This window comes from Leopardus geoffroyi, chromosome D3, assembly GCF_018350155.1.
Source record: "Leopardus geoffroyi isolate Oge1 chromosome D3, O.geoffroyi_Oge1_pat1.0, whole genome shotgun sequence".
Lineage (NCBI taxonomy): Eukaryota > Metazoa > Chordata > Mammalia > Carnivora > Felidae > Leopardus > Leopardus geoffroyi.
Window position 1 is genome coordinate 5,191,009 of NC_059339.1, and position 24,258 is coordinate 5,215,266.

General features: G+C 59.7%; 1 protein-coding gene across 4 annotated transcripts in view; it reads right to left on the reverse strand.

The window, feature by feature from the left end:
• The window catches only part of AACS (acetoacetyl-CoA synthetase), a 55,856-nt gene that overhangs the window by 8,693 nt on the left and 22,905 nt on the right, over nt 1-24,258 (reverse strand). For all 4 annotated transcript variants that reach the window (XM_045459108.1, XM_045459107.1, XM_045459109.1 and 1 more), the window contains exons 6-14: nt 23,755-23,869; nt 23,471-23,552; nt 19,102-19,249; nt 13,903-13,983; nt 10,966-11,090; nt 8,011-8,075; nt 7,738-7,860; nt 4,770-4,883; nt 321-446 (exon numbers count right to left, since the gene is read on the reverse strand). In XM_045459108.1, the coding sequence (XP_045315064.1) occupies nt 321-446; nt 4,770-4,883; nt 7,738-7,860; nt 8,011-8,075; nt 10,966-11,090; nt 13,903-13,983; nt 19,102-19,249; nt 23,471-23,552; nt 23,755-23,869 (979 nt within the window). The remainder of the gene's footprint in view (nt 1-320; nt 447-4,769; nt 4,884-7,737; nt 7,861-8,010; nt 8,076-10,965; nt 11,091-13,902; nt 13,984-19,101; nt 19,250-23,470; nt 23,553-23,754; nt 23,870-24,258) is intronic.

The following is a 24,258-nucleotide window of genomic DNA, read 5'->3' on the forward strand; positions in this document are numbered from 1 at the left end:
ACGGGCCGCACAGTCCTGAGTAAGCGCGCGCGTCCGCAGCCCTCCGCGGGCAAACCGCTGGCTCGTGCCGGCTCCCGGCAGCAGCGACTGGGGCGCAGGGGCTCTGCGCACACGGGCCGGTTAAGGGTAAGTTAAACCCGGACGCCGGTTTCCCGTGCCGGCTTCGAGCTGAAGGTGACAAGAATCTGAGCAGACGCTCACCATCGCCCCTCTGGCGGAAGGGGCTGTGAGCCGCTCCCCACGCGCGGGCGGAGGGGGCACATCCAGAAGCGGAGCCCGCGGGCCCGGCCAGGCCGAGTCTGCACCCGCAGCCCACGTACCTGGGAACCTGGAGAAATAGGCCTTCCTGTACTTGCTCCCGTTCTCATCGTTCCAGAAGTGCGTGGGCTGGCAGGGGATCGGCTTGGTGCACACCAGCTCCCCGCTCTCTCCCCACACCGCCTTTCCTGGTTTGGGAAGAAAGCAAAATAACCTCAGCACCCACGGCAGCCATGCCCCCTGGGCTTCGCCCCGCCCCCTCGCTAGCCACCCCTTACACGCCGCGCCGTGCGCCGCGCCGTGCAGTGCGTGGGACCCACGTGAAGGCACAGCGCGCCCCTGGTCACGCCAGCGCCCCTGGAAGCCGCGCTCACTCCTCCCCTGAAGACCTTCCCTGCCGGCGCGTTCCCCCCCCACCTCTCTTCGATAGGGCATTTGTTTTTCCCACACGGGGGTCAATACTTTCACTCCACCGACACTGTCCTGTGCGTTTCCGAACCACGTAAACGGCCTCACGCGGCGCGTGTCCAGCGCCGCTCCCAGTGTGGCACCGGGGGGACTCACTCATCTACTACGTGCTGTTCCAATCGGGTCGTTCGGGGCTTGTGATTTCCCGTGTGCAATCACGAGCATTTATTCCTCCGGAGACGCACCTCTCTGTCGTTCCCAGCTCTGCTCCCTAGCGCACACACACCACGGGGAGCACCCCCACGCACACCATGGGGAGCACCCGCGCCCACACCAGGGGGAGCACTCGTGTGCACACCACGCGGAGCACCCCCACGCACACCATGGGGAGCACGCGCACATCACGGGGAGCACCCGCGCCCACACCAGGGGGAGCACAGACGCCCACACCAGGGGGAGCACTCGGGTGCACACCACGCGGAGCACCCCCACTCACACCATGGGGAGCACAAGCACATCACCGGGAGCACCCAAGCCCACCCCAGGGGGAGTACCTGTACCCACCCCAGGGGGAGCACTCGCGTGCACACCACGCAGAGCACCCACACGCACAACACGGGGAGCAGGCACACATCACTGGGAGCACCCGCGCCCACACCAGGGGGAGCACCCGCGCCCACACCAGGGGGAGCACCCACGCCCACACCAGGGGGAGTACCTGTACCCACACCAGGGGGAGCACTCGCGTGCACACCACGCGGAGCACTCGCACACACCCCGGGGGGAAGCACCCGCGCTCACACCACGGGGAGCACCCCCACGCACACCATGGGGAGCACCTCCACGCACACCATGGGGAGCACCTCCACGCACACCACGGGGAGCACGCACACATCACGGGGAGTACCCGCGCACACACCACGGGGAGCATCCCCACGCACACCATAGGGAGCACCCGCACATACCCCAGGGGAGCACCTACACGCACACTACAGGGAGCACCCGCGCCCACACCAGGGGGAGCACCCGCGCACACCCCAGGGGGAGCACCCACGCCCACACTAGTGAGAGCACTTGTGTGCACACCACGCGGAGCACCCACAGGCACACCATGGGGAGCACGCACACATCAAGGGGAGCACCCGCACCCACACCAGGGCAAGCACCCGCGCACACCCCAGGGGGAGGACCCACACCACGCGGAGCACCTGCGCCCACCCCAGGGGGAGTACCTGTACCCACACAAGGGGGAGCACTCGCGTTCAAACCACACGGAGCACTCCCACGTACCCCGGGGGGGGGGGAGCACCCGCGCTCACACCACGGGGAGCACCCACACACACACCATGGGGAGCACGCAGACATCACGGGGAGCACCCACACCCACACCACGGGAGCACTCGCGCCCACCCCAGGGGGAGCACTCGTGCCCACACCAGTGAGAGCATCCACACGCACAATGCGGGGAGCAGGCACACATCACTGGGAGCACCCGCGCCCACACCAGGGGGAGCACTAGCGCCCACCCCAGGGGGAGTACCTGTACCCACACCAGGGGGAGAACTCGCGTGCACACCACGGGGAGCACTCCCACACACACCATGGGGAGCACTTCCACGCACACCACGGGGAGCACCCGCGCGCACACCACGGGGAGCACCCGCTCATACCCCAGGGGGAGCACCTACACGCACACCACGGGGAGCGCACACACATCACGGGGAGCACCCACGCACACCATAGGGAGCACCCACACATACCCCAGGGGAGCACCTACACGCACACTACGGGGAGCACCCGCACATACCCCAGGGGAGCACCTACACGCACACTACAGGGAGCACCCGCGCCCACACCAGGGGGAGCACCCGTGCCCATACTAGTGAGAGCACTTGTGTACACACCACGCGGAGCACCCACAGGCACACCATGGGGAGCACGCACACATCAAGGGGAGCACCCGCACCCACACCAGGGCAAGCACCGCACACACCCCAGGGGGAGGACCCACACCACGCGGGGCACCCGCACCCACACCAGGGGGAGCACCCGCGCCCACCCCAGGGGGAGTACCTGTACCCACACCAGGGGGAGCACTCACGTGCAAACCACGCGGAGCACCCCCACGCACCCCGGGGGGGAGCACCCGCGCTCACACCACGGGGAGCACCCACACACACACCATGGGGAGCACACAGACATCACGGGGAGCACCCGCACCCACACCAGGGGGAGCACTTGCGCCCACCCCAGGGGGAGCACTCGCGCCCACACCAGTGAGAGCACTCGCGCCCACACCAGTGAGAGCATCCACACGCACAATGCGGGGAGCAGGCACACATCACTGGGAGCACCCGTGCCCACAGCAGGGGGAGCACCAGCGCCCACCCCAGGGGGAGTACCTGTACCCACACCAGGGGGAGCACTCGCGTGCACACCACGGGGAGCACTCCCACACACACCATGGGGAGCACTTCCACGCACACCACGGGGAGCACCCGCGCGCACACCACGGGGAGCACCCGCACATACCCCAGGGGGAGCATCTACACGCACACTACGGGGAGCACCCGCGCCCACACCAAGGGGAGCACCCGCGCCCACAATAGTGAGAGCACTCGTGTGCACACCACGCGGAACACCCACAGGCACACCATGGGGAGCACGCACACATCAAGGGGAGCGCCCGCACCCACACCAGGGCAAGCACCTGTGCACACCCCAGGGGGAGCACCCGCGCACACACTATGGGGAGCACCTACACGCACCAGGGGGAGCCCCCGCACCACGCCGGGGGAGCCCCCGCACGCACACCACAGGGGGCATCTGCGCACAAACCACGGGGAGCACCCTCACACAGGTCTCCTTGCTCAGAGGTGCAAATGCTTCTCCAGGGGTAGAATTCCGGCATCACGGGGTACCCACCTTCACCCTCCCTATCACCACATTGTGAGCTCAACAGGTGGCACTGAGGTACACGTGCTGCCACAAGGGCAGCCTGGATTCCAGCGTCAGGCACAGCACAGGCCATGGAGGCCACGGAGACAGGGCCAGACTGCGTCCCTCCCACTCCCACTGAGTGGGCCTGTGGAAAGCCGGCTGGTGCCCGTCTATCCAGCACCTTCCACAGTGCGGCAGGGCGGGACTTGCGCTGAGAAGCCATCACCCCCCATGCATCCACGGAGGCTCCCGGGTTATGGCATGTCCATCACCTCACCTAGCTCATGTCATCCCACCAAAGCCCCGAGACAGAAGACAGGTAAACAGGTAAGCGTGTGCCTCTGGAAGCGTCGGTTTCTCTCTGCCAGGAGCATCTCCTCCCGAGCAGGCTACCGAACGCGGCAGCAGCCAGAACCAAGAGAAATGGCTGGACGGTGGGGAGGAAAACAGACGTACGGAACCAAGAACTTTTGTGAGCAATGACCCCAGGCAGCACCAGGGAAAAGCCTTCTTCTGAAGATAAGAACGGATTTTCAGAAAGGTCTCTGGCAACACTCTCTGTGAACTTCAGGAGAGACCCTTCCTGCACTCCCCAGGCTCGCAGCCTGGTGTGGCCACGACTGCTGCTGTCTCTCCCTCTCCCTCGTGCAAACGGGAGCTGGCACAACCTCCCCGTGCACTCCGCCAGGTCGAAATAATGGTGGCTGCAGTGCAAATTTGTGCAATGCACACACCACACGCCAGGCCCTGTTTGGTGCTGGAGGCACAAACAGGCTTTGCTGATTTATAGCCAGTGGCTGCTAACAGGCTACAAAGCAACCCAGAGAGGCCAACCCCCAGCTCCCTCAGTGGGTCCTCGTCAAGGTCAGGGTGTCAGACTAGCAAGGCAGTATGGCAGCCTCAGCAGCATCTCCGACGTTTGGATGCCGGGGGAACGGCCGCCTTCCTGCTATTCCTGAACACACAGCTCTCCACTGTGATCCGGCCCAACACCGACTTCCCAGGCGGGCAGGCTGAAGGGGGTTGGGGCCGGGCCGGGCGAGAAGCTGCATCACTCTGCAGGCGAGCAGGGCCTCCCCGCTCCGAGAGGTTCTGCAGAACTGACACCAAGCATCCAGGTCACGCCCGTGCACGGAAAGAAAAGTGGTCAGTGAAGCCCTCACCTTCCTCGTTCCAGGCTTCCACGGCCATGCCCAGGTTCCGGGCCTGAATCTCCCCTCGGTACACAGGAACAGAAAAGTTCTGGCCCATGAAGCTGGAGATGATGTCGGTGCCACCTGCAGACACAACAAAAGGAGATCCACATTCAGAAGACGGGGACAAACGGCCGTGTTTATTATTGGGGAACACCCCACGAGGGAGACCCCAAAGGACAGCTAGTCCCACTCTTTCTCGAGATAAATACAGAAAAACCCCCAGGTGGTTCCGGCTTCTAAAGGAAGAAACGGAATTGCAGCAAACCGCCCGTGTCTGGGGGATTTATACTGTGACCAAGGCTTCCTGCCGCAGGACACACAAAACAGATGACCTCTCGTGGTCACCTCGACATTCAAGACGCGGGCTAAGGGAAAACGGAAGCTTCGCCCGTTAGATCTACGGCACGGGCACCATCTCGCAGACGGTCACGCACAGAGGCCCTTTGCTGGCGTGTGCACGCACGCGGCCGCTGGGAGAGCAGAAACCCCGAGGTCCGTGCAGTGAGGGCCTCCCACATGAGGCAGCGTGGGATGGGAAACACTCCAGTTTCAGGAAGGAACTCGAAAGGGAGTCCAATCCCAAGAGCCACGGAGACAGGAGCGGCAGGAACCCCCCGAAGCCGGACCCACCGCTGCCAACAACTGTCCCCTTGCTCCCCTCCCCATGAAAACGAGGATCGCGTTCGTCTCAGCGCCCCGGGCCCCAGGGGGGGTGCCAGCAGGGCCCCCAGATGAGCACCAGATGCTCTCAGGGGACGCTGTGAAACACACAGCACTGGCCCGGCGCCGAGAGGCTCTGAGCCGAAACGCCCCGCTGTTAGAATGTCACCGAATCGCCCAGCAGTACCGTGGAAATCCACTTCCCGAAGCTTCTACAAACCAGCATTTGGGGCAGAGAACGTGGGTGGCTCAAGGCCCACAACTCTCAGGAGGGTAAAGAGCAGACATGAGTCTCCCGACACCTGGCTCCCCTCCCAGTGGCCAGAGACCCTCCACGCAGACAACCTGCTCATACAGACAGGAGCTCCTCAACCCTATTCCTGCTTCTCCCGAGGACCGTCTCGTCTCAGGACACACAGCTGTTATGTCTCAGGGCTTCACGGCACCCCACCGAGTGGTACGCGGGCAGCAGACATGTACGGATGTCGCCTATCGTGAGGCCAATGACTCCACGAAATAAGGGACCGGAGCCCCGGCGTGCCCACCCACTCGGCCCCTGGCGATCCCACGCTACAATCCACTCCTCGTGAGGGAAAACTGAGGCCCAGAGGGGAAAGGGAGGTCCCAAGACCACTCTCGGATGTTGGCGGGATCCCTGCTCGCCCCAACGGCCCAAGACCCCCAGCCTCGGGCCAAGGGTCCAGCTGGAAGGAGGAGGGCTGGCGGGGGCGTCCTCAGCCTCAGGCTTCCAGCAAATCAAATGGCGACTTTTAAAGATGTGCTTTCAGGGGCGCCTGGGTGGCGCAGTCGGTTGAGCGTCCGACTTCAGCCAGGTCACGATCTCGCGGTCCGTGGGTTCGAGCCCCGCGTCGGGCTCTGGGCTGATGGCTCAGAGCCTGGAGCCTGTTTCCGATTCTGTGTCTCCCTCTCTCTCTGCCCCTCCCCCGTTCATGCTCTGTCTCTCTCTGTCCCAAAAATAAATAAACGTTGAAAAAAAAAAAAAATTTAAAGATGTGCTTTCAGAAGAATACAGTCATCTAAAGATTTTGATGAGCTGCGGGAGAACGAAGCCCAGGTCGCACCGTTAAGGGGGAAACATGGGACAGCGGGAACCCTACGTCAAATGCCCCCCCCCACCCCCAGCACTGCTGTGCCACCTATGCACAGACAGACGGCCTCTGACAGAAACCGGCCGGGGCTTCCTTGGGGAAGGAGGATCGGGGGGGGGGAGGGGCGGGGTCACCACCCTATTTCCTTTTGGATTCTGAATATACAAATTATCTTCACACAACTTTATGTTAGGAAAAAAGTAAGGGGGAAAAAAGCCACTTGAAATCCCAACGCCCATACGCACACACGGGCGTCCACGCACCTGCACACGTGCCTTTCTTCAATCTACAAAGGGGACCACACTTGATAACTCTGGAGTCTGCTTTTCTGAACACATCACAACCCTCTCTCAATTATAGTAAATAAGTTTCCATCTAAATAAAAATCGTCATCGTCTCCCTTCTAACAGCTGCAAAAACGAAGGATGCACCATAAAGGATTCCATCAGTCCCCTTCTACTGGGCACAGAGGTCATTTCCGGCTTTCAATGAACATACGCAATGTTGCAACGACTGTTCTCATACACGGACAATTCTTAGTATTTACAGATTCTGTAGTTGCAAATTCTCCTACTCACTAATTTTGTAACCCCAAAATCAACACTCAGGGTGCTTTCAAGGTCGTCTGAGAACGTGACCCGAGAACCAAGCGGTGAAAATCTCGAGATGCCCAACACGCACGTTCCCGGCTGAGGTCCAACAAGGCAGAGGGCCCTGCCCTCTGGCCCCAGCTCCCGTCACCGCGAGGACCGGAGGACTGCGAGGGGAGGAGCTCAGGCTCCGGGGCGGCTGCGCTGGGTTAGAATCTCTCCACTGCGCCCCGTTAGCGGGGCAGCTCCAGCAAGTCGGTCAACACTCCTGAACCTTGTTTTCCCTTTTGTAAAATAAAGAAAACAGAATCTACCAGAAAAAGCCGTTTCCGGGACATGAGATTGTAACTGACGTGAGACACGTAGGTGCATTATCTCCCCCAGGAGCCACGGTTCAGCATCTGCCAACTCGGCGACTTTCTCAAACTTGACTACCAGGGACAAGAAGAGCCAACGTGCACGGAGGCGTGTGGGTCAGAGGCTGTGCGCGCTGGGGGGGGGGGGGCGGCCCGGTCGTGTCCCGTGTCCTGATTCCTCCAGCACCCCCTCCCCACAAGCACACAGACGGGAGCGTACCTGAGATAGAACCCAGAAGGATGCTGCTCTTAATGCACCTGTAGACATAGTCATAGCTTTGGGCTTTCAGCGGGGAGCCGGTGGACAGGACCGTATGAAGCGTCTGGAGACTGTGGGTTTCCACTAGGGCAAAGGACCACGGAAAGATTAAAACTACATCCGACACCTGTAGCCTGGCCTGCGTGCAGGAAACAGGTAACGGAGCAGCTCTGAATTGCCTGGCTGGCAAGACGGGGAACGGGCCAGGTGCTGCGAGAGGCACGCTTTACTCACTTGGCTTCAGGTTTTTCTCTTCGAGCACAGCCAGCCACTTGGCACTCGTTCCAAGGATGGTGATGCTAAGGGCACGGGAGGGAAAGAAAACAAATTCTCGGGCTCCTGCATAGGCCATGCACCGAAGCCTTCTAAAATTAGTGACTCACTGCTGACAAGTCTGCAAAATCCAAGATACGTCACTTTCCTGGGCTGAACTGATGCCCGCTATTGAGTTCAGAGTGAGTCACGACACTGTGTTTACCGTCGGGGTACAGCAGGGACAGGTCTGCACGCTGACTCTTAACACGCCCAGAACCCTGGGTCCCCGGACCATGAGGCTCCGTGGAAGATAACGACCCACACGACAACCCGCTATCCTCCCGATTACGGGATATTTTCTCTTTTTCGGCCAAAGGAAGCCATACAATCAAGACCCCTCGGCCGGCCCCACATCGACTTCGCACTCAGGCCACCAGGGTCTCCTTCCCCGGCACACCTGTCTCAGTCCCGCTCAGGGCCTGGGCTCTCGTATTCCCTCTGCCTGAACGTGTCGTGGCCCCTCCCCAGGTCTGGAGGTTCAAGTCCCAGCCCCAGTGCCCTTGCCTCCGAGGGTCTCCCTGACCCCAGGGCACCAGTGGCACTTCTTTCTGTCTCTCCTTCCCCCATTCGGGTGCCAGCCCCTCGAGGACAGGGACCTGTCCGCCTCCACCACCGTGCATGCCCCGGGGCCCGGCGGGGCACGCGGCACAGAGCGCACACCCAGATATGCGCGGGTGCGCAAATGATACCGGCAAAGGGCCGTCCAGCAAGTGCACTTTGCAAGGTGAGCTTGTCGGCCCGTCACCAGGCTCCACCGAGAACTCTCGCACTCAGAGACAGGCGACACGGGGTAATCCGGGTGGCTTTGATGCAGGCCCAGTTACTGGCGCAGCCCACACAGAAGACCCCAGACTTCTGGCCCCAGCCCTCACCCGAGTATTCCCCGAGCCAGACTCCCAGAGCCCAGAAATACACCCCAAATGATGAAGAAAGCCCGTCCTTTGAAAGAACCTTGTCTGTGCCGACACAGCAAACGCCCAGTCACCAACCGAGGGGGCGAGTCCGTGCGCCGGCACGTTATCAGTCGGCGAGGATTTCAGTCCTACATTTATCGACGTTATTTTAAAAACCAGACGCCCTGAAACGGCCCCACAAGATCCCTGCCGTTCAGCCGCTCGGAAGGAGAGTGCTACAAACCGGCAGGATCTGACGTGACCACACGCGACTCAGTTTTTAATTTTCGCCTCACCTGACACGCACCCCCCTTTCGATCGCAGGCGGCGGAGGCCTGAGGCCCTTCCACGCTCCCCTCCCCTCGGCTCCCGCCTGGGCCGTGCAGCCGCACCAGCCTCCGCGAACCCGGTGGGCAGGCTCTCCCGGCCGGGTCCAGGGCAGCCAAGGCCACGTCTCTGGCAACATCTGGGGCACGAGCCAACCGGGGCTCAGGACATGCCTACCACGTGGGCCCAGAGCACAGACCTGCGAGTGTCAGACCCGCACCTACACGCACACACAGGCACACCCACATATACACTCACTCTTGCTCACGCACACTTACACACGGTCACTCACCCTTGTGCACACGTGCACACACATGCACATGTGCACATACACAGACACACACAGAGCTGGGTTTTCCTGGGGCTCTTCATCCTTCAAATTCTTTAGCATCGAACCCCAATAATGCACATTTTCTGACCTCCCTCCTGTCACACACACACACACACGCACACACACACCAGAAAGTGTCCCCACCTGGAGCCTGGTTCACAGGTATTAAGGGTAAAGCTCTTAAAGCCATCTACGTTCCCAGAGATTCGATTAACCTTTCGTTGGAAAACAGTCTCATTAGGAAATAACCTTCCTCACCAATATTGGGAGCCAAATGTCAGGATTTAAATATTACCCAGGCCAGGCAAAGCTGTATTTGAAATATTAATGGCCAAGGATGTAAAAACGTTAGTGGCTCCTCTGTTTCCCCACCGTGAACGGATTCAGCCTTAAAGTAATGAGCACGTTTCAGAGCACGGCTGCTTCCGGGCCCCCAGGGTCTGCTGGTTCTATATTCCCACTCCTGGAACCACGATCATTAGGCCAACAGTGACCATGCAGCACAGTGGTGAGGACACCTCGGTCGGTTACGCTTAACTCATTAGCAGAGAAAGCACTCCCACGCGGTCGGTCTCCTGACCATTTCCCACGGAGATGAGGAGGAGGGGAATTAGGAGAGGGGGCCCCGCGTCCTTCCCCATGTTCTGCCTCTGCTCCTCAGGATTCCCGCGTATCACTCGATCAAGGAACGAGCCAGGACCGCACGGAGGACAGACCCCCTCACACAGCATCTGCGGGAGCATTGTGGAGCAATCTCCTGACGGGCTCGAGGAGGCCCAGGGGACAGCAGGCCAGCACCGCGGGACGGCTGGCAAAGGCAGGACTCCCCTCTCGCCATCGGGCCCAGAAGGCCGGCGGTGGGAAGCCCAGACCCTGCGCCCGCCCCCTTCCCGTACGCGTCCACGCCGTCCCCCGAGCCGCCTGTTTCACACCCCACCTCAGCCTTGAGCTGGAGGAGCCCTGCGTGAGCCAGAACCCTCGCTGGCCCCGTGGCCCTGTCTCCCTTCCTCCTGAGCTTTCCCGCCAGTTCTTGGATTCCAGAGTCCTGGAAACAGGATCACGTTCCCTCTCCTGATATCCTGATGGTTTCAGACCCACCCCTGGCCCTGGGGGGTGGCCCCCCAACTCTACACGAAGACTCCCCGTCTCCTGGGTGGGCTCCGGTCAGGACCGCCTGCCCCTTCGCACCTTCCTTGGCAACTTCAACCTCCCACACCCCCCCTCGCCCCCGAGGGGCACCACGCACCCCGGAGAAGGTACCTCCTCTACAGCAGCCGACCGCAGGGTGGCTCTGTGGCCCAGCGTGGTGTCTCGGGTACCTACCCCAGCCGGTCAACCAGGTCCCAGAGCACGTTGGGCGTGGGCACCAAGGGGGAGCCGTCGTACAAGACCAGGGCCGCTCCCGTGGCCAGAGCGGACACCATCCAGTTCCACATCATCCAGCCGACCTGGAACAGAAGCAGCACAGTGCCAACCGAGCGCCGGGCCAGCCGCCCCCGCCGCCACCGTCCGGCTCCTCACGTCCCTAGAAATCCTCCCGAAGCCGAGCCAACGGTTGCTGCGAACCGCCCCTCTCAGATGCACGAGGCTTCGCCCCGGGAATTTCACGCCAAGAGCTGACCGCGCACATCAGATCCACGCACACACGCGCGCTAAGAGGGGTCGAAGAACGTCTGCCGCAGCCTTCCCGAGCACAACGGGGGACGGACGGCAGCGAGACACCCGCCAACGCAAACGTGGTCCCACACGGGCACAGACTACGGAACACCACACACCGAGTCCGTGAACCCGCGTCCGACGTCTGCACCCGGATGGCCGCCCGCCGCGGCCGCCGAGAGGAACGAGGTCTGGGTGGATGCAGACAGGTGTCTGAGACGAGCTGAAGTGTGAAACACGCCAGCAGAGGGCACGCGCATGACCCCATCCACACCCAGGGCGGGGGGGGGGGGGGGTGCACAAACCCAGAGGCCCGCGGGGCACGCACGCTGCATGTGAGAACGACCGCCACGGCTGCCCTGGACCCCGAAGGACGCCGACATCTCACGTGCACTCGGGCGTGCTGTGTGAAAGGGTTCCCACACGCCAGAAGTGCCTTTTCTGTTATCCACGAACGAAGTTTAAGGCACAAAGGTGCTGGCAAACCCACTGACAACAGCTTTCCCGTCCACGCAGGGGATCTGTGGGCGGTTCCAGAGCAGGGCAGCCAGAGGGAAGCTCCGGCAGGAATCTGCCCGCACCAAGGGCCAGGAGGACACCCCACCGGCAAGACGGCCTCGCCCGGCACCCCTGCGGCAGATCCCACGGGGGGAGCAGGTGGCCACGAGGCGCCCCAGGCCGCCCGCGGGCACAGCCCGGCAGAGAAGCCCAGACGATGGCTTAGAAGACACGACTGGCACACGGCCTCGGCAAGTCCCCTGCCGTCAAGAACCCAGCGGCCCCCGGAGCCCCCTGTCCTTCCCCTCGGCACCACCAGGGTCGCACAAAAATCTCAAGTTAGGTGAGCTGCCTTAATATCCCTAGCTGAGTTTCTTTCACTAAGGAACCTGTCTCCAGAAACCAGCACGGCAGCCCCCGCAACTCGCGGCCCGGCCGACCCGCTGTCCAAAAAAGCTGCTAAAGTGGGTCACTAAGTGACACGGCGCAGGCCTGGCTCCACAGGACAAGCCAACCGCCTGTTGGCTGCCGGGGAAAGTGAAAAGCCTCCGGGAGGACCGCTCCAGACCTGCCACGTTCCGGGCACTTCCCTCGATGCAAAACCCTGTCATTTGAAACCACGTGGCCCTGGGAGGCCGCTGAGTTGGACGTGGTCGGGGCTGCGGGGGTCTTCGCGCCATTCAAACACGACGTCCCGTCACCCGTGCCGGGCTGGGCTTCCGCGTGGAAAGGGCCGGAGGCTGGCACTGCCTGGCGCCACTGGCCCGCCTGTGGGGACGGGGTGAGCAGGGCTCTGGGATACATGCCCGCAGCTGACAGAGACCCAAATCATTTGCTCCGAGCCCTTGACTTGCAGCCGTGAGCAGCCACACACCCAGGCTCCCAGGCTCCCAGGCTCCCGTCCTGTGACTGCCGTGGAGTCCTGGCTCCGTCCCCGGGGGCGAAGCCACAGCCCTGGGCACCAATCTCGCGGGCCAGGCATGTGCCTCCGGCCTTCTGTTTCCTTCAAAACCCAGCACAGAATCATCATCCGGGAAACGGAGCTGAATCCCTCCGAGACCTCCTGGTATTTGCAGGCTGAGAAGCGCTCAGCCCTTGGGATAAAACGGGTCCTTTACCTCGTCCTCGCTCACCTTCCAGAGTTCAACCAGGACAGGAGCGTCTCCAACTGCTCGAACCCAAGCCTCGCTCTAGTGATGCGTATCCTGAACTAAACCACGGAAACGTCCACCCCACGTCCCAGTGACGCCTGACCCAGAGGACGCTGGCTTCTGTTGCTCTGTCTGCTTTTCCCTGGCCCCTGGGCCCCCTTCCTCGGGGCACGCCGCAGCCTTTACGGGATCCTAGTGCAAACACCACAGTGAGGAGCGAGGCGACCGAGCATCTACCTGCCCAGCTTCCGGGGCAGCTGGGGCAGGTGCCCTGGGTTCAGCCACAAAACGCACTGGCAAGGACTTGGGGCAGGAAAGAACTTCCGTGAGGGCAGCGGCAGCCAGTGCCTGGGCTTGGCGTGGTGGCTGCCTGAGCCGCACGCCCACTCCCGGGGCAGGGACAGGGGCCTCCTGGCCAGGTTCTGGGCTGGCAGGCGGCTCTGGTCCCCAGGGTGGCCTCTCTCAGGCCCAGCCTGGCCTCTGCACCGGACCCCCAGCTGTCACAGTCATTGGGAGAGCCACCTGGAAACACTTCCTATTACTGCCCAAGGGACTTAGTGGCCTCAAAAGCCACCGATTTACTATCTCCGAGTTCTGCAGGTCCAAAGTCCAAAGTCAAGGTGTCTGCAGGACCGCATTCCTTCTGGAAACCTCTGGGGAGAATCTCTTTCTCGGCGTCTACCGGCTTCCAAAGGTCACGCACATCCCTTGGCTCCTAAGCCCACTCACTCTGACCTCTGCTTCCCTCGGAACAGCTCCTTCTCTGACACTGACCCGTCCACCTCCCTCTTACAAGGACCCTTGTGCTCCCGGCAGGCCCGCCCGGCTAGCGCAAGTGAAGGCCCCGGCACAAAACCCCCGGCTGAACCGCATCCACCCTGAAGGAAGCAATGCGAGCGACGGGAGGGACGCAGAGGGCAGGAGGGCACCCCCCGGACACACACACTAGACTCACCGTGGTGTAATACAGGAGGGTGTCGCTGCTATTCATGTTGCCGTGGAGAGTGTGTTCCTTCAGGTGCTGGATGAGGGTGCCCTGGGGAGAGGCGGGGGACACGGCGTGAGCGGGGCGCCCCTGCGCAGACGGCACGGGGGCACAGGCGCAGAGCGCCGGGGAGAAGCCGACCTCCCGCCCCTCGCCCGGAGGAAGCAGACCGCCGAGCAAGCCGGCCTGGATGCTCTGCCAGCTGACCCGGGGGTCTCCGGGGGCCGGTGGGGGCAGCCTCGGACCGGCCTGTGAGCTCCGGGTGCCAGAGAGACGGGGAGCACCGTGGGACCCCAACCCCAGGCAGAAAGCAGGAGAGGCAAAGTCAAAGATACGAGAAAACAGAACAGAAGCCCACGTGGCAACATGCACCTCCAGGGCGGGCGCCAGCCAGGCGACACTGGGACGCTTCGCGAGCCTCGGACCAGAGCTCGCGCGACCCTTGGCCGAGGGAGAGCACGAGGCCCTGCTTGCAGCCCAAAGGCCCAGTCAGACCTCCCGACCTCCACGCCCGGTCCATTATTTCTCTCCATGAACGTTTAACGGGCAGGACGCGCACCCACCGGGCCCAGCACTCCGAGACACAGGCCACGACGGGCCCCCTCCCCGGCCCCAGGTCTCCAGGCAGCCACTCCCTGTGTCTATGGCCAGGGACCCTGTAGGTCCCTTCATGCTGGTTTTCTTATCCGGACACACGGCCCTGCCCTTTGCTTTTTCCACGTAACGTGCCCTGGGGCTCCTTCTCGGGGCACGGAGCTTCCTCGCGTCTGATGTTCAGCTCTGTAATACTCCAGTGCCCACGCCCCCTCGTTCCCAACTTGCTCTGCCCGTCCTGCTGTGAGCCTCGGGAAAGGGAGCACCGGGCAGACGGCCGAGCAGGGGCCCTGCACCAGCCCCTTCTCTCTCCCGGCCTCAGTGCTCCCATTCTGCATGGATCTCACACACGATCCCGAGGCCACGCAGGGCGCTGCCCCTCGGAAGCCCCTGAAGAGGGCTGGCCCCACACTTCACTCTGGTCCGCGGACGGGAGCACCTGGCCGACGTCAGTGGGCCCCCATTGTTTAGGGACTATTGGGGCTGAAGCGAGGACCCCTTATCATGAGCAGCCTTGACAACCGACCCTCTTTGTATCCAAGAGAAGTAAAAACGAGCCAGGAGGGGGAGATGATCCCTCTCGAAGCTCAACGGAAACCCTCCTGCCCAACAAGTTCTCCAGCTCAAGAGTCAGAGCTCCCGTTCCAGAGCGTGTCCAGAGCGGCGCCCTTCGCCAGGCCCTTGAGGAGCAGCAGGGACCTGAGCCACTTGGGGGCCGGGCAGACCGCAGCACAAAGACTTCCGCTGGGTGGGGGGGACAGGTCCTTTCTGAGGGTCCCCAAGGCCACCTGCAGATTCCTGGAGCGGGCCTCCCGTGGCTTTATCGAGCATGCAGCACGGGGCTCGGGGACAGCCCCCTACCCCGGGGTCAGGAGCTTCTGTGCAAAGTTCTGTGCACTGTTCTCCCTCAGACCTGCTAGGGGACAACAATCACTTCAGGACTCTCTCTGTCGGCACAAAACATCCCCACGGCAAATCCAGACAGGGCCAGGGGCTCCCTGACAACGGCAGCCTGTGGCAAATCCCCCTCCCATTTACTTAAAATTGGCATTTAGGGGCACCTAGGTGGCTGTCAGTTGAGCATCCGACTCTTGATTTCAGTTCAGGTCATGATCTCACGGTCCGTGAGTTCGAGCCCCGCGTCGGGCTCTGGGCTGACGGCTCGGAGCCTGGAGCCTGTTTCAGATTCTTTGTCTCCCTCTCTCTCTGCCCCTCCCCCGTTCATGCTCTGTCTCTCTCTGTCTCAAAAATAAATAAACGTTAAAAAAAATTTTTTAAATACAATAAACTTAAATTAAATTAAATTAAATTAAACAAAACCGGTGTTCAGTTCAGACCTGTATGTTCGCCCCGCGGTCTGCTCCAAGCCTGGCCTGTGTATAACCCCACACGGGCTTGCTGGGGCCTTGTCCTCCTCCTCTCAGGTGGCACAAAACACACCAGGCTTTGCTTCCCACTCGAGAATCTCTCTGAATGAATCTTAATTCACAGCAACGGTTCTGCTCTTAATTTTTAAATATTTATGGGTGAGTCTGAGGGGAAGGACGAACAACATGACTTCGTGCGTCTCAACCAGGAAGAGGAATTTAATATCACAGGAGGAAGAGGGAAGCGGCTTTCTGACCCCTCTTGTGGACATAGAAAACACAGCCTGCAGACCAGGCATGGCCCGGCACCCCCGCGAGCCCGGGGCACGGTCAGCGGTCCCCACACCACGGCCCTCCGCCCGGCTGCCTCCAAGCCTCCGGCGGAGACAACGCTGACAACAGGCAAGACGCTTCGTCACTTCTCTGGAGATGCGACAGCCCGGTGGAGAGAGAAGGAGTGTAATTTTTCCTGACTTTTCCACACTCTAAATATACCAGGCATGATGATTTTATGAGCAAGCTACATTATATCAAATACATTTTTATGTTCCTCTCGTAAAAAAGTGACATTCGCTATGCAAAAAGCACTAAAAATAAAACCGCAGTGAGACATTTTGGTTTTTCCTAAAATGTCTGTTGTTTTGCCACGCAGACCCCACCCTTGTCTACAAGGTTTCTAAAAATGCTCCCCTCTATAGCTCGTTAACGGGCCTGTGACCAGGCGGACCAGGGCTCTCCTCTCCAGGGAGGATGTGATTCCAGCAACCACAGCAAATGACATCTCCCGACTTGATTTAATAAACTAGGAAGGTTTGAACAACAGGGTCAACTCACTCTTACAAAAAGGCGACTCAACTCTGGCCAGCGTCACTTCTAGAAATAAAGCCTTGGGCCCCCGGACTCCCCCCTCCCTCCTGCCCTGTGGTTTCCTGCGAAGTCACCAGGGGCTCTCGGTGTTCATCTGGAGGCTCTACGTCATAACCTGCGATCAGACCTCCAGCGAATCCAAAACCAGGTAATAATGAAGCCACTGCTAACTGCTTTCCCCATTCTGATGAAAGCACTCTGTGAAAAGCTGCAGAAGGCTTTAAAATGATTCAAATGTAAATGTTCCCTTTGTACAGAAGGGATTCAAACTGCTTCCAGGCAGAGGGAACATCTGTAAAAGCCAAATGCACCAGAAGAGAAACTTTATATTTAATTTTCAAATACCACCATCTTGTCAAGCAAAGGCTGGAAAGCGGTTTGGGAACAGGACGTTTCTCCTCTTGAATAACCCCCTTCTTCTGAGCAGCGGGAGAAAAGGCTGCCACAACAAGGTTTGACCAAGAGACCGCAGGCTTTTCTCCTCCCCACAGGCCAAGCCAACTGAGGGAGAAGCTAGGAAGAGGGTCCAGAGAGAAGCTGTGGAACGGACCAGGCAAGAAGCCCAGGGCTGTGGGAAGGAGCACCAGGCACACAGCCCCTGTGCCCCCCGAGACCAGCCCAGGAGGGGTCTGAGTTCCAGGAGGGGACCGATTGTGCCAGAGTCAAAAAGAAGCTCTCCCATCAAGGCCAGAGGCGGGGTAGGAGGAGATGAGGCCAGGAGGGCTCACAGTCACAGAAAAGGAACTGTACCTCGGGAGAGAGACCCATTTAGATGACCATCATGAAATAAACTGACATCAGGGGCCTCCTGAACATCACTTCCAAAAGGCATCGCCCCAATCTAACCCGCAGGAAACCTCGACCGAACCCAGACAGCCATTCTGCCAGACCAGAGGCTGGGAATCCAAAAATGCCAAGGTCGTGAAAGGTGAAGGTAGGGGAAGGACACCAGAGGCGCGACAGCAGGTGGCTGCGAAGGATGTCATGGGGAGAGTGGAAGCACCCGAGTGGTGATGGTATCACATCAACACTGACTTTCCTGAACGTCACGACGATACCAGGGTTTTGTGAGAGAACGTTCTCGTTCTCGGGAGGTGTGAGAAGGGCCGGACTCCCCAATTTGTTCTCGAGGGCTCAGCAAAAAACTAAAGAATAACAACGTGTGTGTGTGTGTGTGTGTGTGTGTGTGTGTGTGTGTGTGTGTCTGTGTGTGTTCAGAGACAGAGAAGCAAAGCAAGAGTCTTTCAAGGAAACATTAAGAACGGACGCTGAGGACGTTAACGATGGCGGAGTCTAGCTGACATGCCCGTTGTGCTCCCTCCCCACGGGCTTGGAACTGTTCCAAGAATGAACGATCGAAGTCGCTAACGTCTATGGATAAAATCTCACGCTTAGTGGGAAAGCGTTATTCCAGGTGCTTGAATATGGTTGGACTTTTGAGGAAATAAACAGGAAAATGAGAAGTATGTGTTCTGGGCTGAACTGTGTGTCCCCAGAGCCACACTGTGAGGCCCTAAGGCCCAGGACCTGGGAGGGTGACTCCATTTGGAGACGGGGCCTTGGAATTGGTGGAGGGGGTAGAGAGACCACCACAGCGGGTCCTAATGCAGTCTGGTGGATTTTTTTACAAAAAGAGGCAATGTGGGCAAAAACGAGCCCCCGGGGACGCCTGCACAGGGGGAAGACCGAGGGAGGACTTCCGAGTGAGACGGCGGCCTCTGCAAGCCAAGGCGACAGGCCTCGGGTCCAGCCCCGGACCCCTCGATCTGACTCCAGCCCCGAACTGTGAAAAAGAAGCGTGTGTCTCCCGCTTGAGCCGCCGGCCCGTGGTCCTCGGTCACGGCAGCCCGAGACGACGACCACAGTGCCGGAGCTGTGCCGGAACAGCTTCCTAACTGCACTTTGGAACGCAACCCAGCAGCTCTCCGTGCCGGACCACAGCCCGCGGTCGGCCCTGTTTCACCACACCACCGAGCGCACACACACATGCGCTGTTCTCCCCTGCTCTGCTTCGCCCCTCCTAAAACGGGCCCACAGCGCGGAAGTCAGGGCTCACCCACTGCGCGCCCTGCCTCGGACGCACCGCGGGGCCTCCGCACCGGTCACTGTGGTGACGGGCGCCACGGCAGCGCCTGGGACAGCAGCGCCTGGCACAGCAGCTCCGGGTGCCTGGGCTCAGTCTCCGATCTCCACGCGGCCCCCCAACTCAAAGGGGGGCCGCGTGCCGCAGTCTCTGGGGAGGGGGCGCGGTCTGGCTGGGGTGGCGGTGTGGGTGCAGAGCCGGACGCCCACCTCTGCCAGCTGAGCCCCCAGGAGAGCACAGACGGTTGGAGAGACGTACCCCTGCGGAATGCACCATGCACTTGGGCGCTCCGGTCGTGCCCGACGAAAACATGATGAAGAGTGGGTGGCTGAAGGGCAGCTGCTCGAACTCCAGCTGTGGGGCCTGCTCGCCCCTCCCGGTGGCAAGAAAATCGTCCAGAAACACACTGGGGGCAAAACACACAGACGCAAACAGTGAACGTTCCAGAATGCTGGGTTGTATCCCGAGGCCTCCCAGGCTAGACCTGGCCGCTCGCTGCCCTCTACTGCTTCCGTGAAGGATTTCCTGGGAAAACTAACCTTGTTTGCAGAAGACCCACCTAAGGGATCCACGCTAATTGAGGGAAAGCTGACAGAGTGAATATTCCATGTTGCTTTATTAGCACGCTCACAGGGCCCACGGGGGGTCTCGTCTGAGAACCTGCTAAGTGCTTTAGCAAGCATGTGGAGAAGGACCACTCACAATTAACGCATCCTGTCTGTGTGCAAACTCAGGGGAAGAGCGTGTGACTCCGACACCCGGCCGCCCCAGCAAGGAGCAGGGAGAGGAGACACCAGATTCCCGAGCTTCTCCACAGACGGTCAAGAGCAAGAAGGCGGGGCCAAGATCTGAAAACTACAGTTTCTGAGACAGAAACACTTTTAGGCAGGGGCGCCCGGGGGGGCTCAGTCGGTTAAGCATCTGACTTCGGCTCAGGTCATGATCTCGCAGTTCGTGGGTTCGAGACCCGCGTCGGGCTCTGGGCTGACAACACGGAACCTGCTTGGGATCCTCTCTCTCTCCCTCTTTCTCCGCCCCTCCCCTGTTCCTTCCCTCTTTCTCTCTCAAAATAAATAAACTTTAAAAAAAAAAAAAAGCCCAAACTGCCCTACGACCCAGCAATTGCACTACTAGGCATTTATCCAAGGGATACAGGTGTGCTGTTTCGAAGGGGCACACGCACCCCAATGTTTATAGCAGCACTATCGACAATAGCCAAAGTATCCCAAATGTCCATCGACGGATGAATGAATAAAGAAGATGTGGTATGTATGTGTGTATACACACACACACACACACACACACACGCGCGCGCACACACACACAAATGGAGTATTACTCAGCAATCCAAAAGAATGAAATCTTGCCATTTGCAACTACGTGCATAGAACTACAGAGTATTATGCTAAGCGAAATTAGTCAGTCAGAGAGAGACAGGGTGGCTCAGTCCATTGGGCATCTGACTTCGGCTCAGGTCATGATCTCGCGGTTCACGGGTTCGAGCCCCGCGTCAGGCTCTGTGGTGACAGCTCGGAGCCTGGAGCCTGCTTCGGATTCTGTGTCTCCCTCTCTCTCTGACCCTCCCCCACTTGTGCTCTGTCTCTCTCCGTCTCTCAAAAATAAATAAATGTGGAAAAAAAAGATCAAAAAGAAAAACAGATGAACATGGGGAAGGTGATCAAAATTAAAATAAAAACAGGGAGGGGGGCAAAACATAAGAGACTCTTAAATACACAGAACAAATTAAGGGTTGCCGGAGGGGTTGTGGGAGGGGGTGGTGGGCTAAATGGGCAAGGGGCATTGAGGAAGACACTTGCTGGGATGAGCACTGCATGTTACACGTGGGGATGAATGACTGGAATCTACTCCTGAAATCATTATTGCACTCTACGCTAACTTGGACGTAAATTTAAAAAAAAAAAAAAAAAAAAAAAAGCCCAGCTCTTGACTACTGCCTGAGAAACCCACCCCCAAAGCTGACATAAAGAACCAATGCACGTGGCCAAAAACCAGCAAGGCAGGCACAGACCTGTGTTCTGAGCAGAAACAGGGCTGCTGAAGCTGCAAAGCCATCTTGGGAGAGGTGCCTTCTCTACTTTGAGACCAGCAGGAACATTGACCCTGGCCTATCCTTCCATTGGCTCGAAAGGGAGAAGGGAGGGGGGAACAAACCTGCTGCTTTGACAAATGGAACTTTCTCTCTTTCAGGGAAGGGGGAGAACCAGTTACACTCAGCCCGCAGCGATTTGCTAAGAATAATTACTGTGAAACACAAATGCACACACTCTAAAGCAGTCCTTGAGGACAAGCTCGTCTCCTGGGGGCGGCACGGAGGTTTACAAAGGGCATCCAGAATGATTCCACTCTGAGCGGTAAACAAACAAAGCCTTCTGCTCCACAGTGTCCGGGAAATTATTCGCTGTGGAACTTTCCAGCCAATGAAAGCCCCACTCCTCCTCCACCTCCCATCCCAACCCCATTTACACAAAGCGCCCAATCTAATCGGAGACCGCGCACCAAGAAAAGCCTTTTCTTCCGAACGGTCTATAAATCACAGTAAATAGCAATTACTTGTGTTGCTCTTCTAAAAATGAAAAACCCCGAAGGGCGGTCCCCCCACCGGCCCGGCCTCCGACACAGGCACGCCCGTGTGCTCGGTTTATCTGCGGGATCCGGCAATCGAGAGCCGGGTGGCAGGGGAGGTGCGATTCCCAGGGTGGGGCGGGGGGCTGTGACGCTGCAGGGCACTCTCGTTTCACACCAATCGCTGACGAACACGTTCAGAGGGATAAAAGCTGGGCCACCGTGGGGCCAGAAAGCCTGCCAGGCCCTCCTCCGGCCTCTGGGCGCGATGGCCCCCAACATAAAGCAGGGAGCTGTGTCTGCCGTGTGAACGGGGACCAGGGCTCTGTCATCGGGCTGTAACGTATCCTGGCGGGTAGGGTTCCCGCGGCACAAGGGTCAAGTGCAAGCCCCGGGCCGGCCCGTAAGGCCCTGCACACTCTGACCCGGACGCTCCACGGAACAGAGCCCCCTGCGGCCTGTGGCTGTCGCCTGCTCCCCACGACAGACAGCACTGCTGAGGGCCAACAACCAAGTGCGCCTGCCCAGCAGTCACTCATCTGACGCTCACAGCAAGTCCGGGACGAAGGTGCTGTTCTGCCCATTCTACAGGCGGGGAACCCAGGGCCCACACAGGTGAATCCCTCACGCAGGGTCACACAGCAGACGTCTGGACCTGAGCGGTCCGGCCTGAGACCACAGCCCACAGGGAAGAGGCACCCTGCTGACAAGCACCCTGCTGCCTCTGGAATCCGGACACACGCAGGCGTCCCCAAACCCTGCCCGTCTCTCAAGGTCGCCTTAGGTGCCACCTCCCCCAGATCCCACACCTTTCTCCCAGGCCCTGGGCACTTCCTGCCCCCCCCCCCACCCCATTCAAGGAGCGGGCTATGTCTACTGGGCCCGATGCCCGATGGTCATGGCTCACCCTCCCTGCAGGTGTGGCCCGTCTGCCTGCCTGCAGGGGGCGCCTAGGTGTTTCAGGCGGGTGAGGGTCCAACTCTTGATTTCGCTCAGGTCATGATCCCAGGGTCATGAGATCAAGCCCCACGTCAGACTCTAGGCTGGGCTTGGAGCCTGTTTGAGAGCCTCTCTCTGTCTCTCTCTCTCTCCCTCCTCCTCTGCCCCTCATTCCCCTCTAAAGAAAAGCCCTCCCTGTCCCCCCCCCCCACCGAGACACAAGGACCCCACTGTGCACCCGTGTGATGCTTCCCACGCAGCCTCAAGGGGCCGCCCTCCAGGCTCCTGCCAGGGCCCCACACGGGGCTAGAGGGAGAGGTCCGCCCATACAGGTAAACACACCTGGCGGCTGAACTCTCCCCACAGCTGTTTCAAGGAGGAGGAAAGGGGTACAGCGCCAAGAATCTGGAGACAAACCATGACCCCCTTCCTAACTCCTAGTCCAAACTAACCCGCTCACAATACTATTTGCTACTTAGGGTGCGTGTTGCACCAGCTTATAAATGTCAGAGGAACAGAGGAAGACACTCCTAGCGAGAAGGACAAAAATCGGTTCCGGAAGAGAAATTCACGTATGCGTGCACATTCAGGTGTGCGTATAGATGCAGTCACATACATATACGTGTGCATGCACCTGTGGGCACGTGCGTACGTTCATTTCCATGGAGTTGGGGAGCGGGCTTGACCTTCCACTGGGAAGGGAAGGCAGAGAGAAGGTATTCCTGGGGCTGTTCTGATACTACGTGGCTCTGTGGCTTGGGGAATTCACTCTGGGGCCTCAGGTGCCCCTCTACAAGAGTGATTTTTATTTTTAATTTTGAAGTTGATTTATTTTGAGAGAGAGAGAGAGATAGAGAAAGAATCTCAAACAGGCCCCGAGCTGTCAGCACAGAGTCCGATGCGGGGCTCGAACCCGTGAACGGTGAGATCAGGACCTGAGTGGAAATCAGGACGTGGACGCCTAACTGGCTGAGCCCCCCAGATGCCCCTACAAGAAGTGGTTTTTAACTGAAACCCGCACTTCTAAAATGAATGAGTCACAGAATCGACTTCCCAGGGGGACTCCCGGTAGGCTCCACACGGACGCAGCGATCCGCTGGCTTACCTATTTGGAATCTTGGAAATGTCTATCTTCTCTCTTGAGGCAAGGTATGGAATCAGCACCACCCTTTCCAAGTCTGGGAGTCCTGGAGGAGGCGGGGGGGGGGGGGGGGGGGGCGCAGGCTCGCTGAATGACACACACAGTGGACGTGGTTCCCACCAAGCGTAACACAACCAAGAGATGGGGGCTTCCCGGGGTTTGGCCGCTCGCGGTTCAGGGGCCCTCATGCCTCCTGTCTCTGCACCCCACCCCAGCCCTGCCGGCCCCCACTCGGGCGAGCCACACACCTTTGACCACCTGCTGCAGCTTCTCCATGTGGCTGAACTCCTTGCCGTTGTACCTGACCGCCTCCACGGAGAAGATGAGCTTGGGCTGGATTTGAGAGAAGCGGTCCAGAACACCCTGGAAGGGGAAGGGAAGGTCGTCGCCATCAGTCACGCCAAAGGCAAAAACCTTACGCAACCAACGCGACCGCCTCGAGGGAAAGGAACAGCGCGACGTCGGAGCACTAGGCGCACTCCTGCGACCCCGCCAACCCGTGGCCCGGACAGAAAACCTAGAAGCCACGACTTGCACCTGAGAAACGAACGTCACTTTGAAGAAAGGGTCAACGTAGACTCACAGACGCGCTGAGACAGCAAAGCACAAGTGTATGAGATGGGGAACCTCCGGGGGGAGAATCTGCACCCCCAGGGAGATGCCCCACCCTGCGGAAAGAGCCCTGAATACAGCCCCTCCGGCACCTGGCGCGCACGAAAGGAGCTTCGCCGGCGTGTCCGTATCTTGGTCCC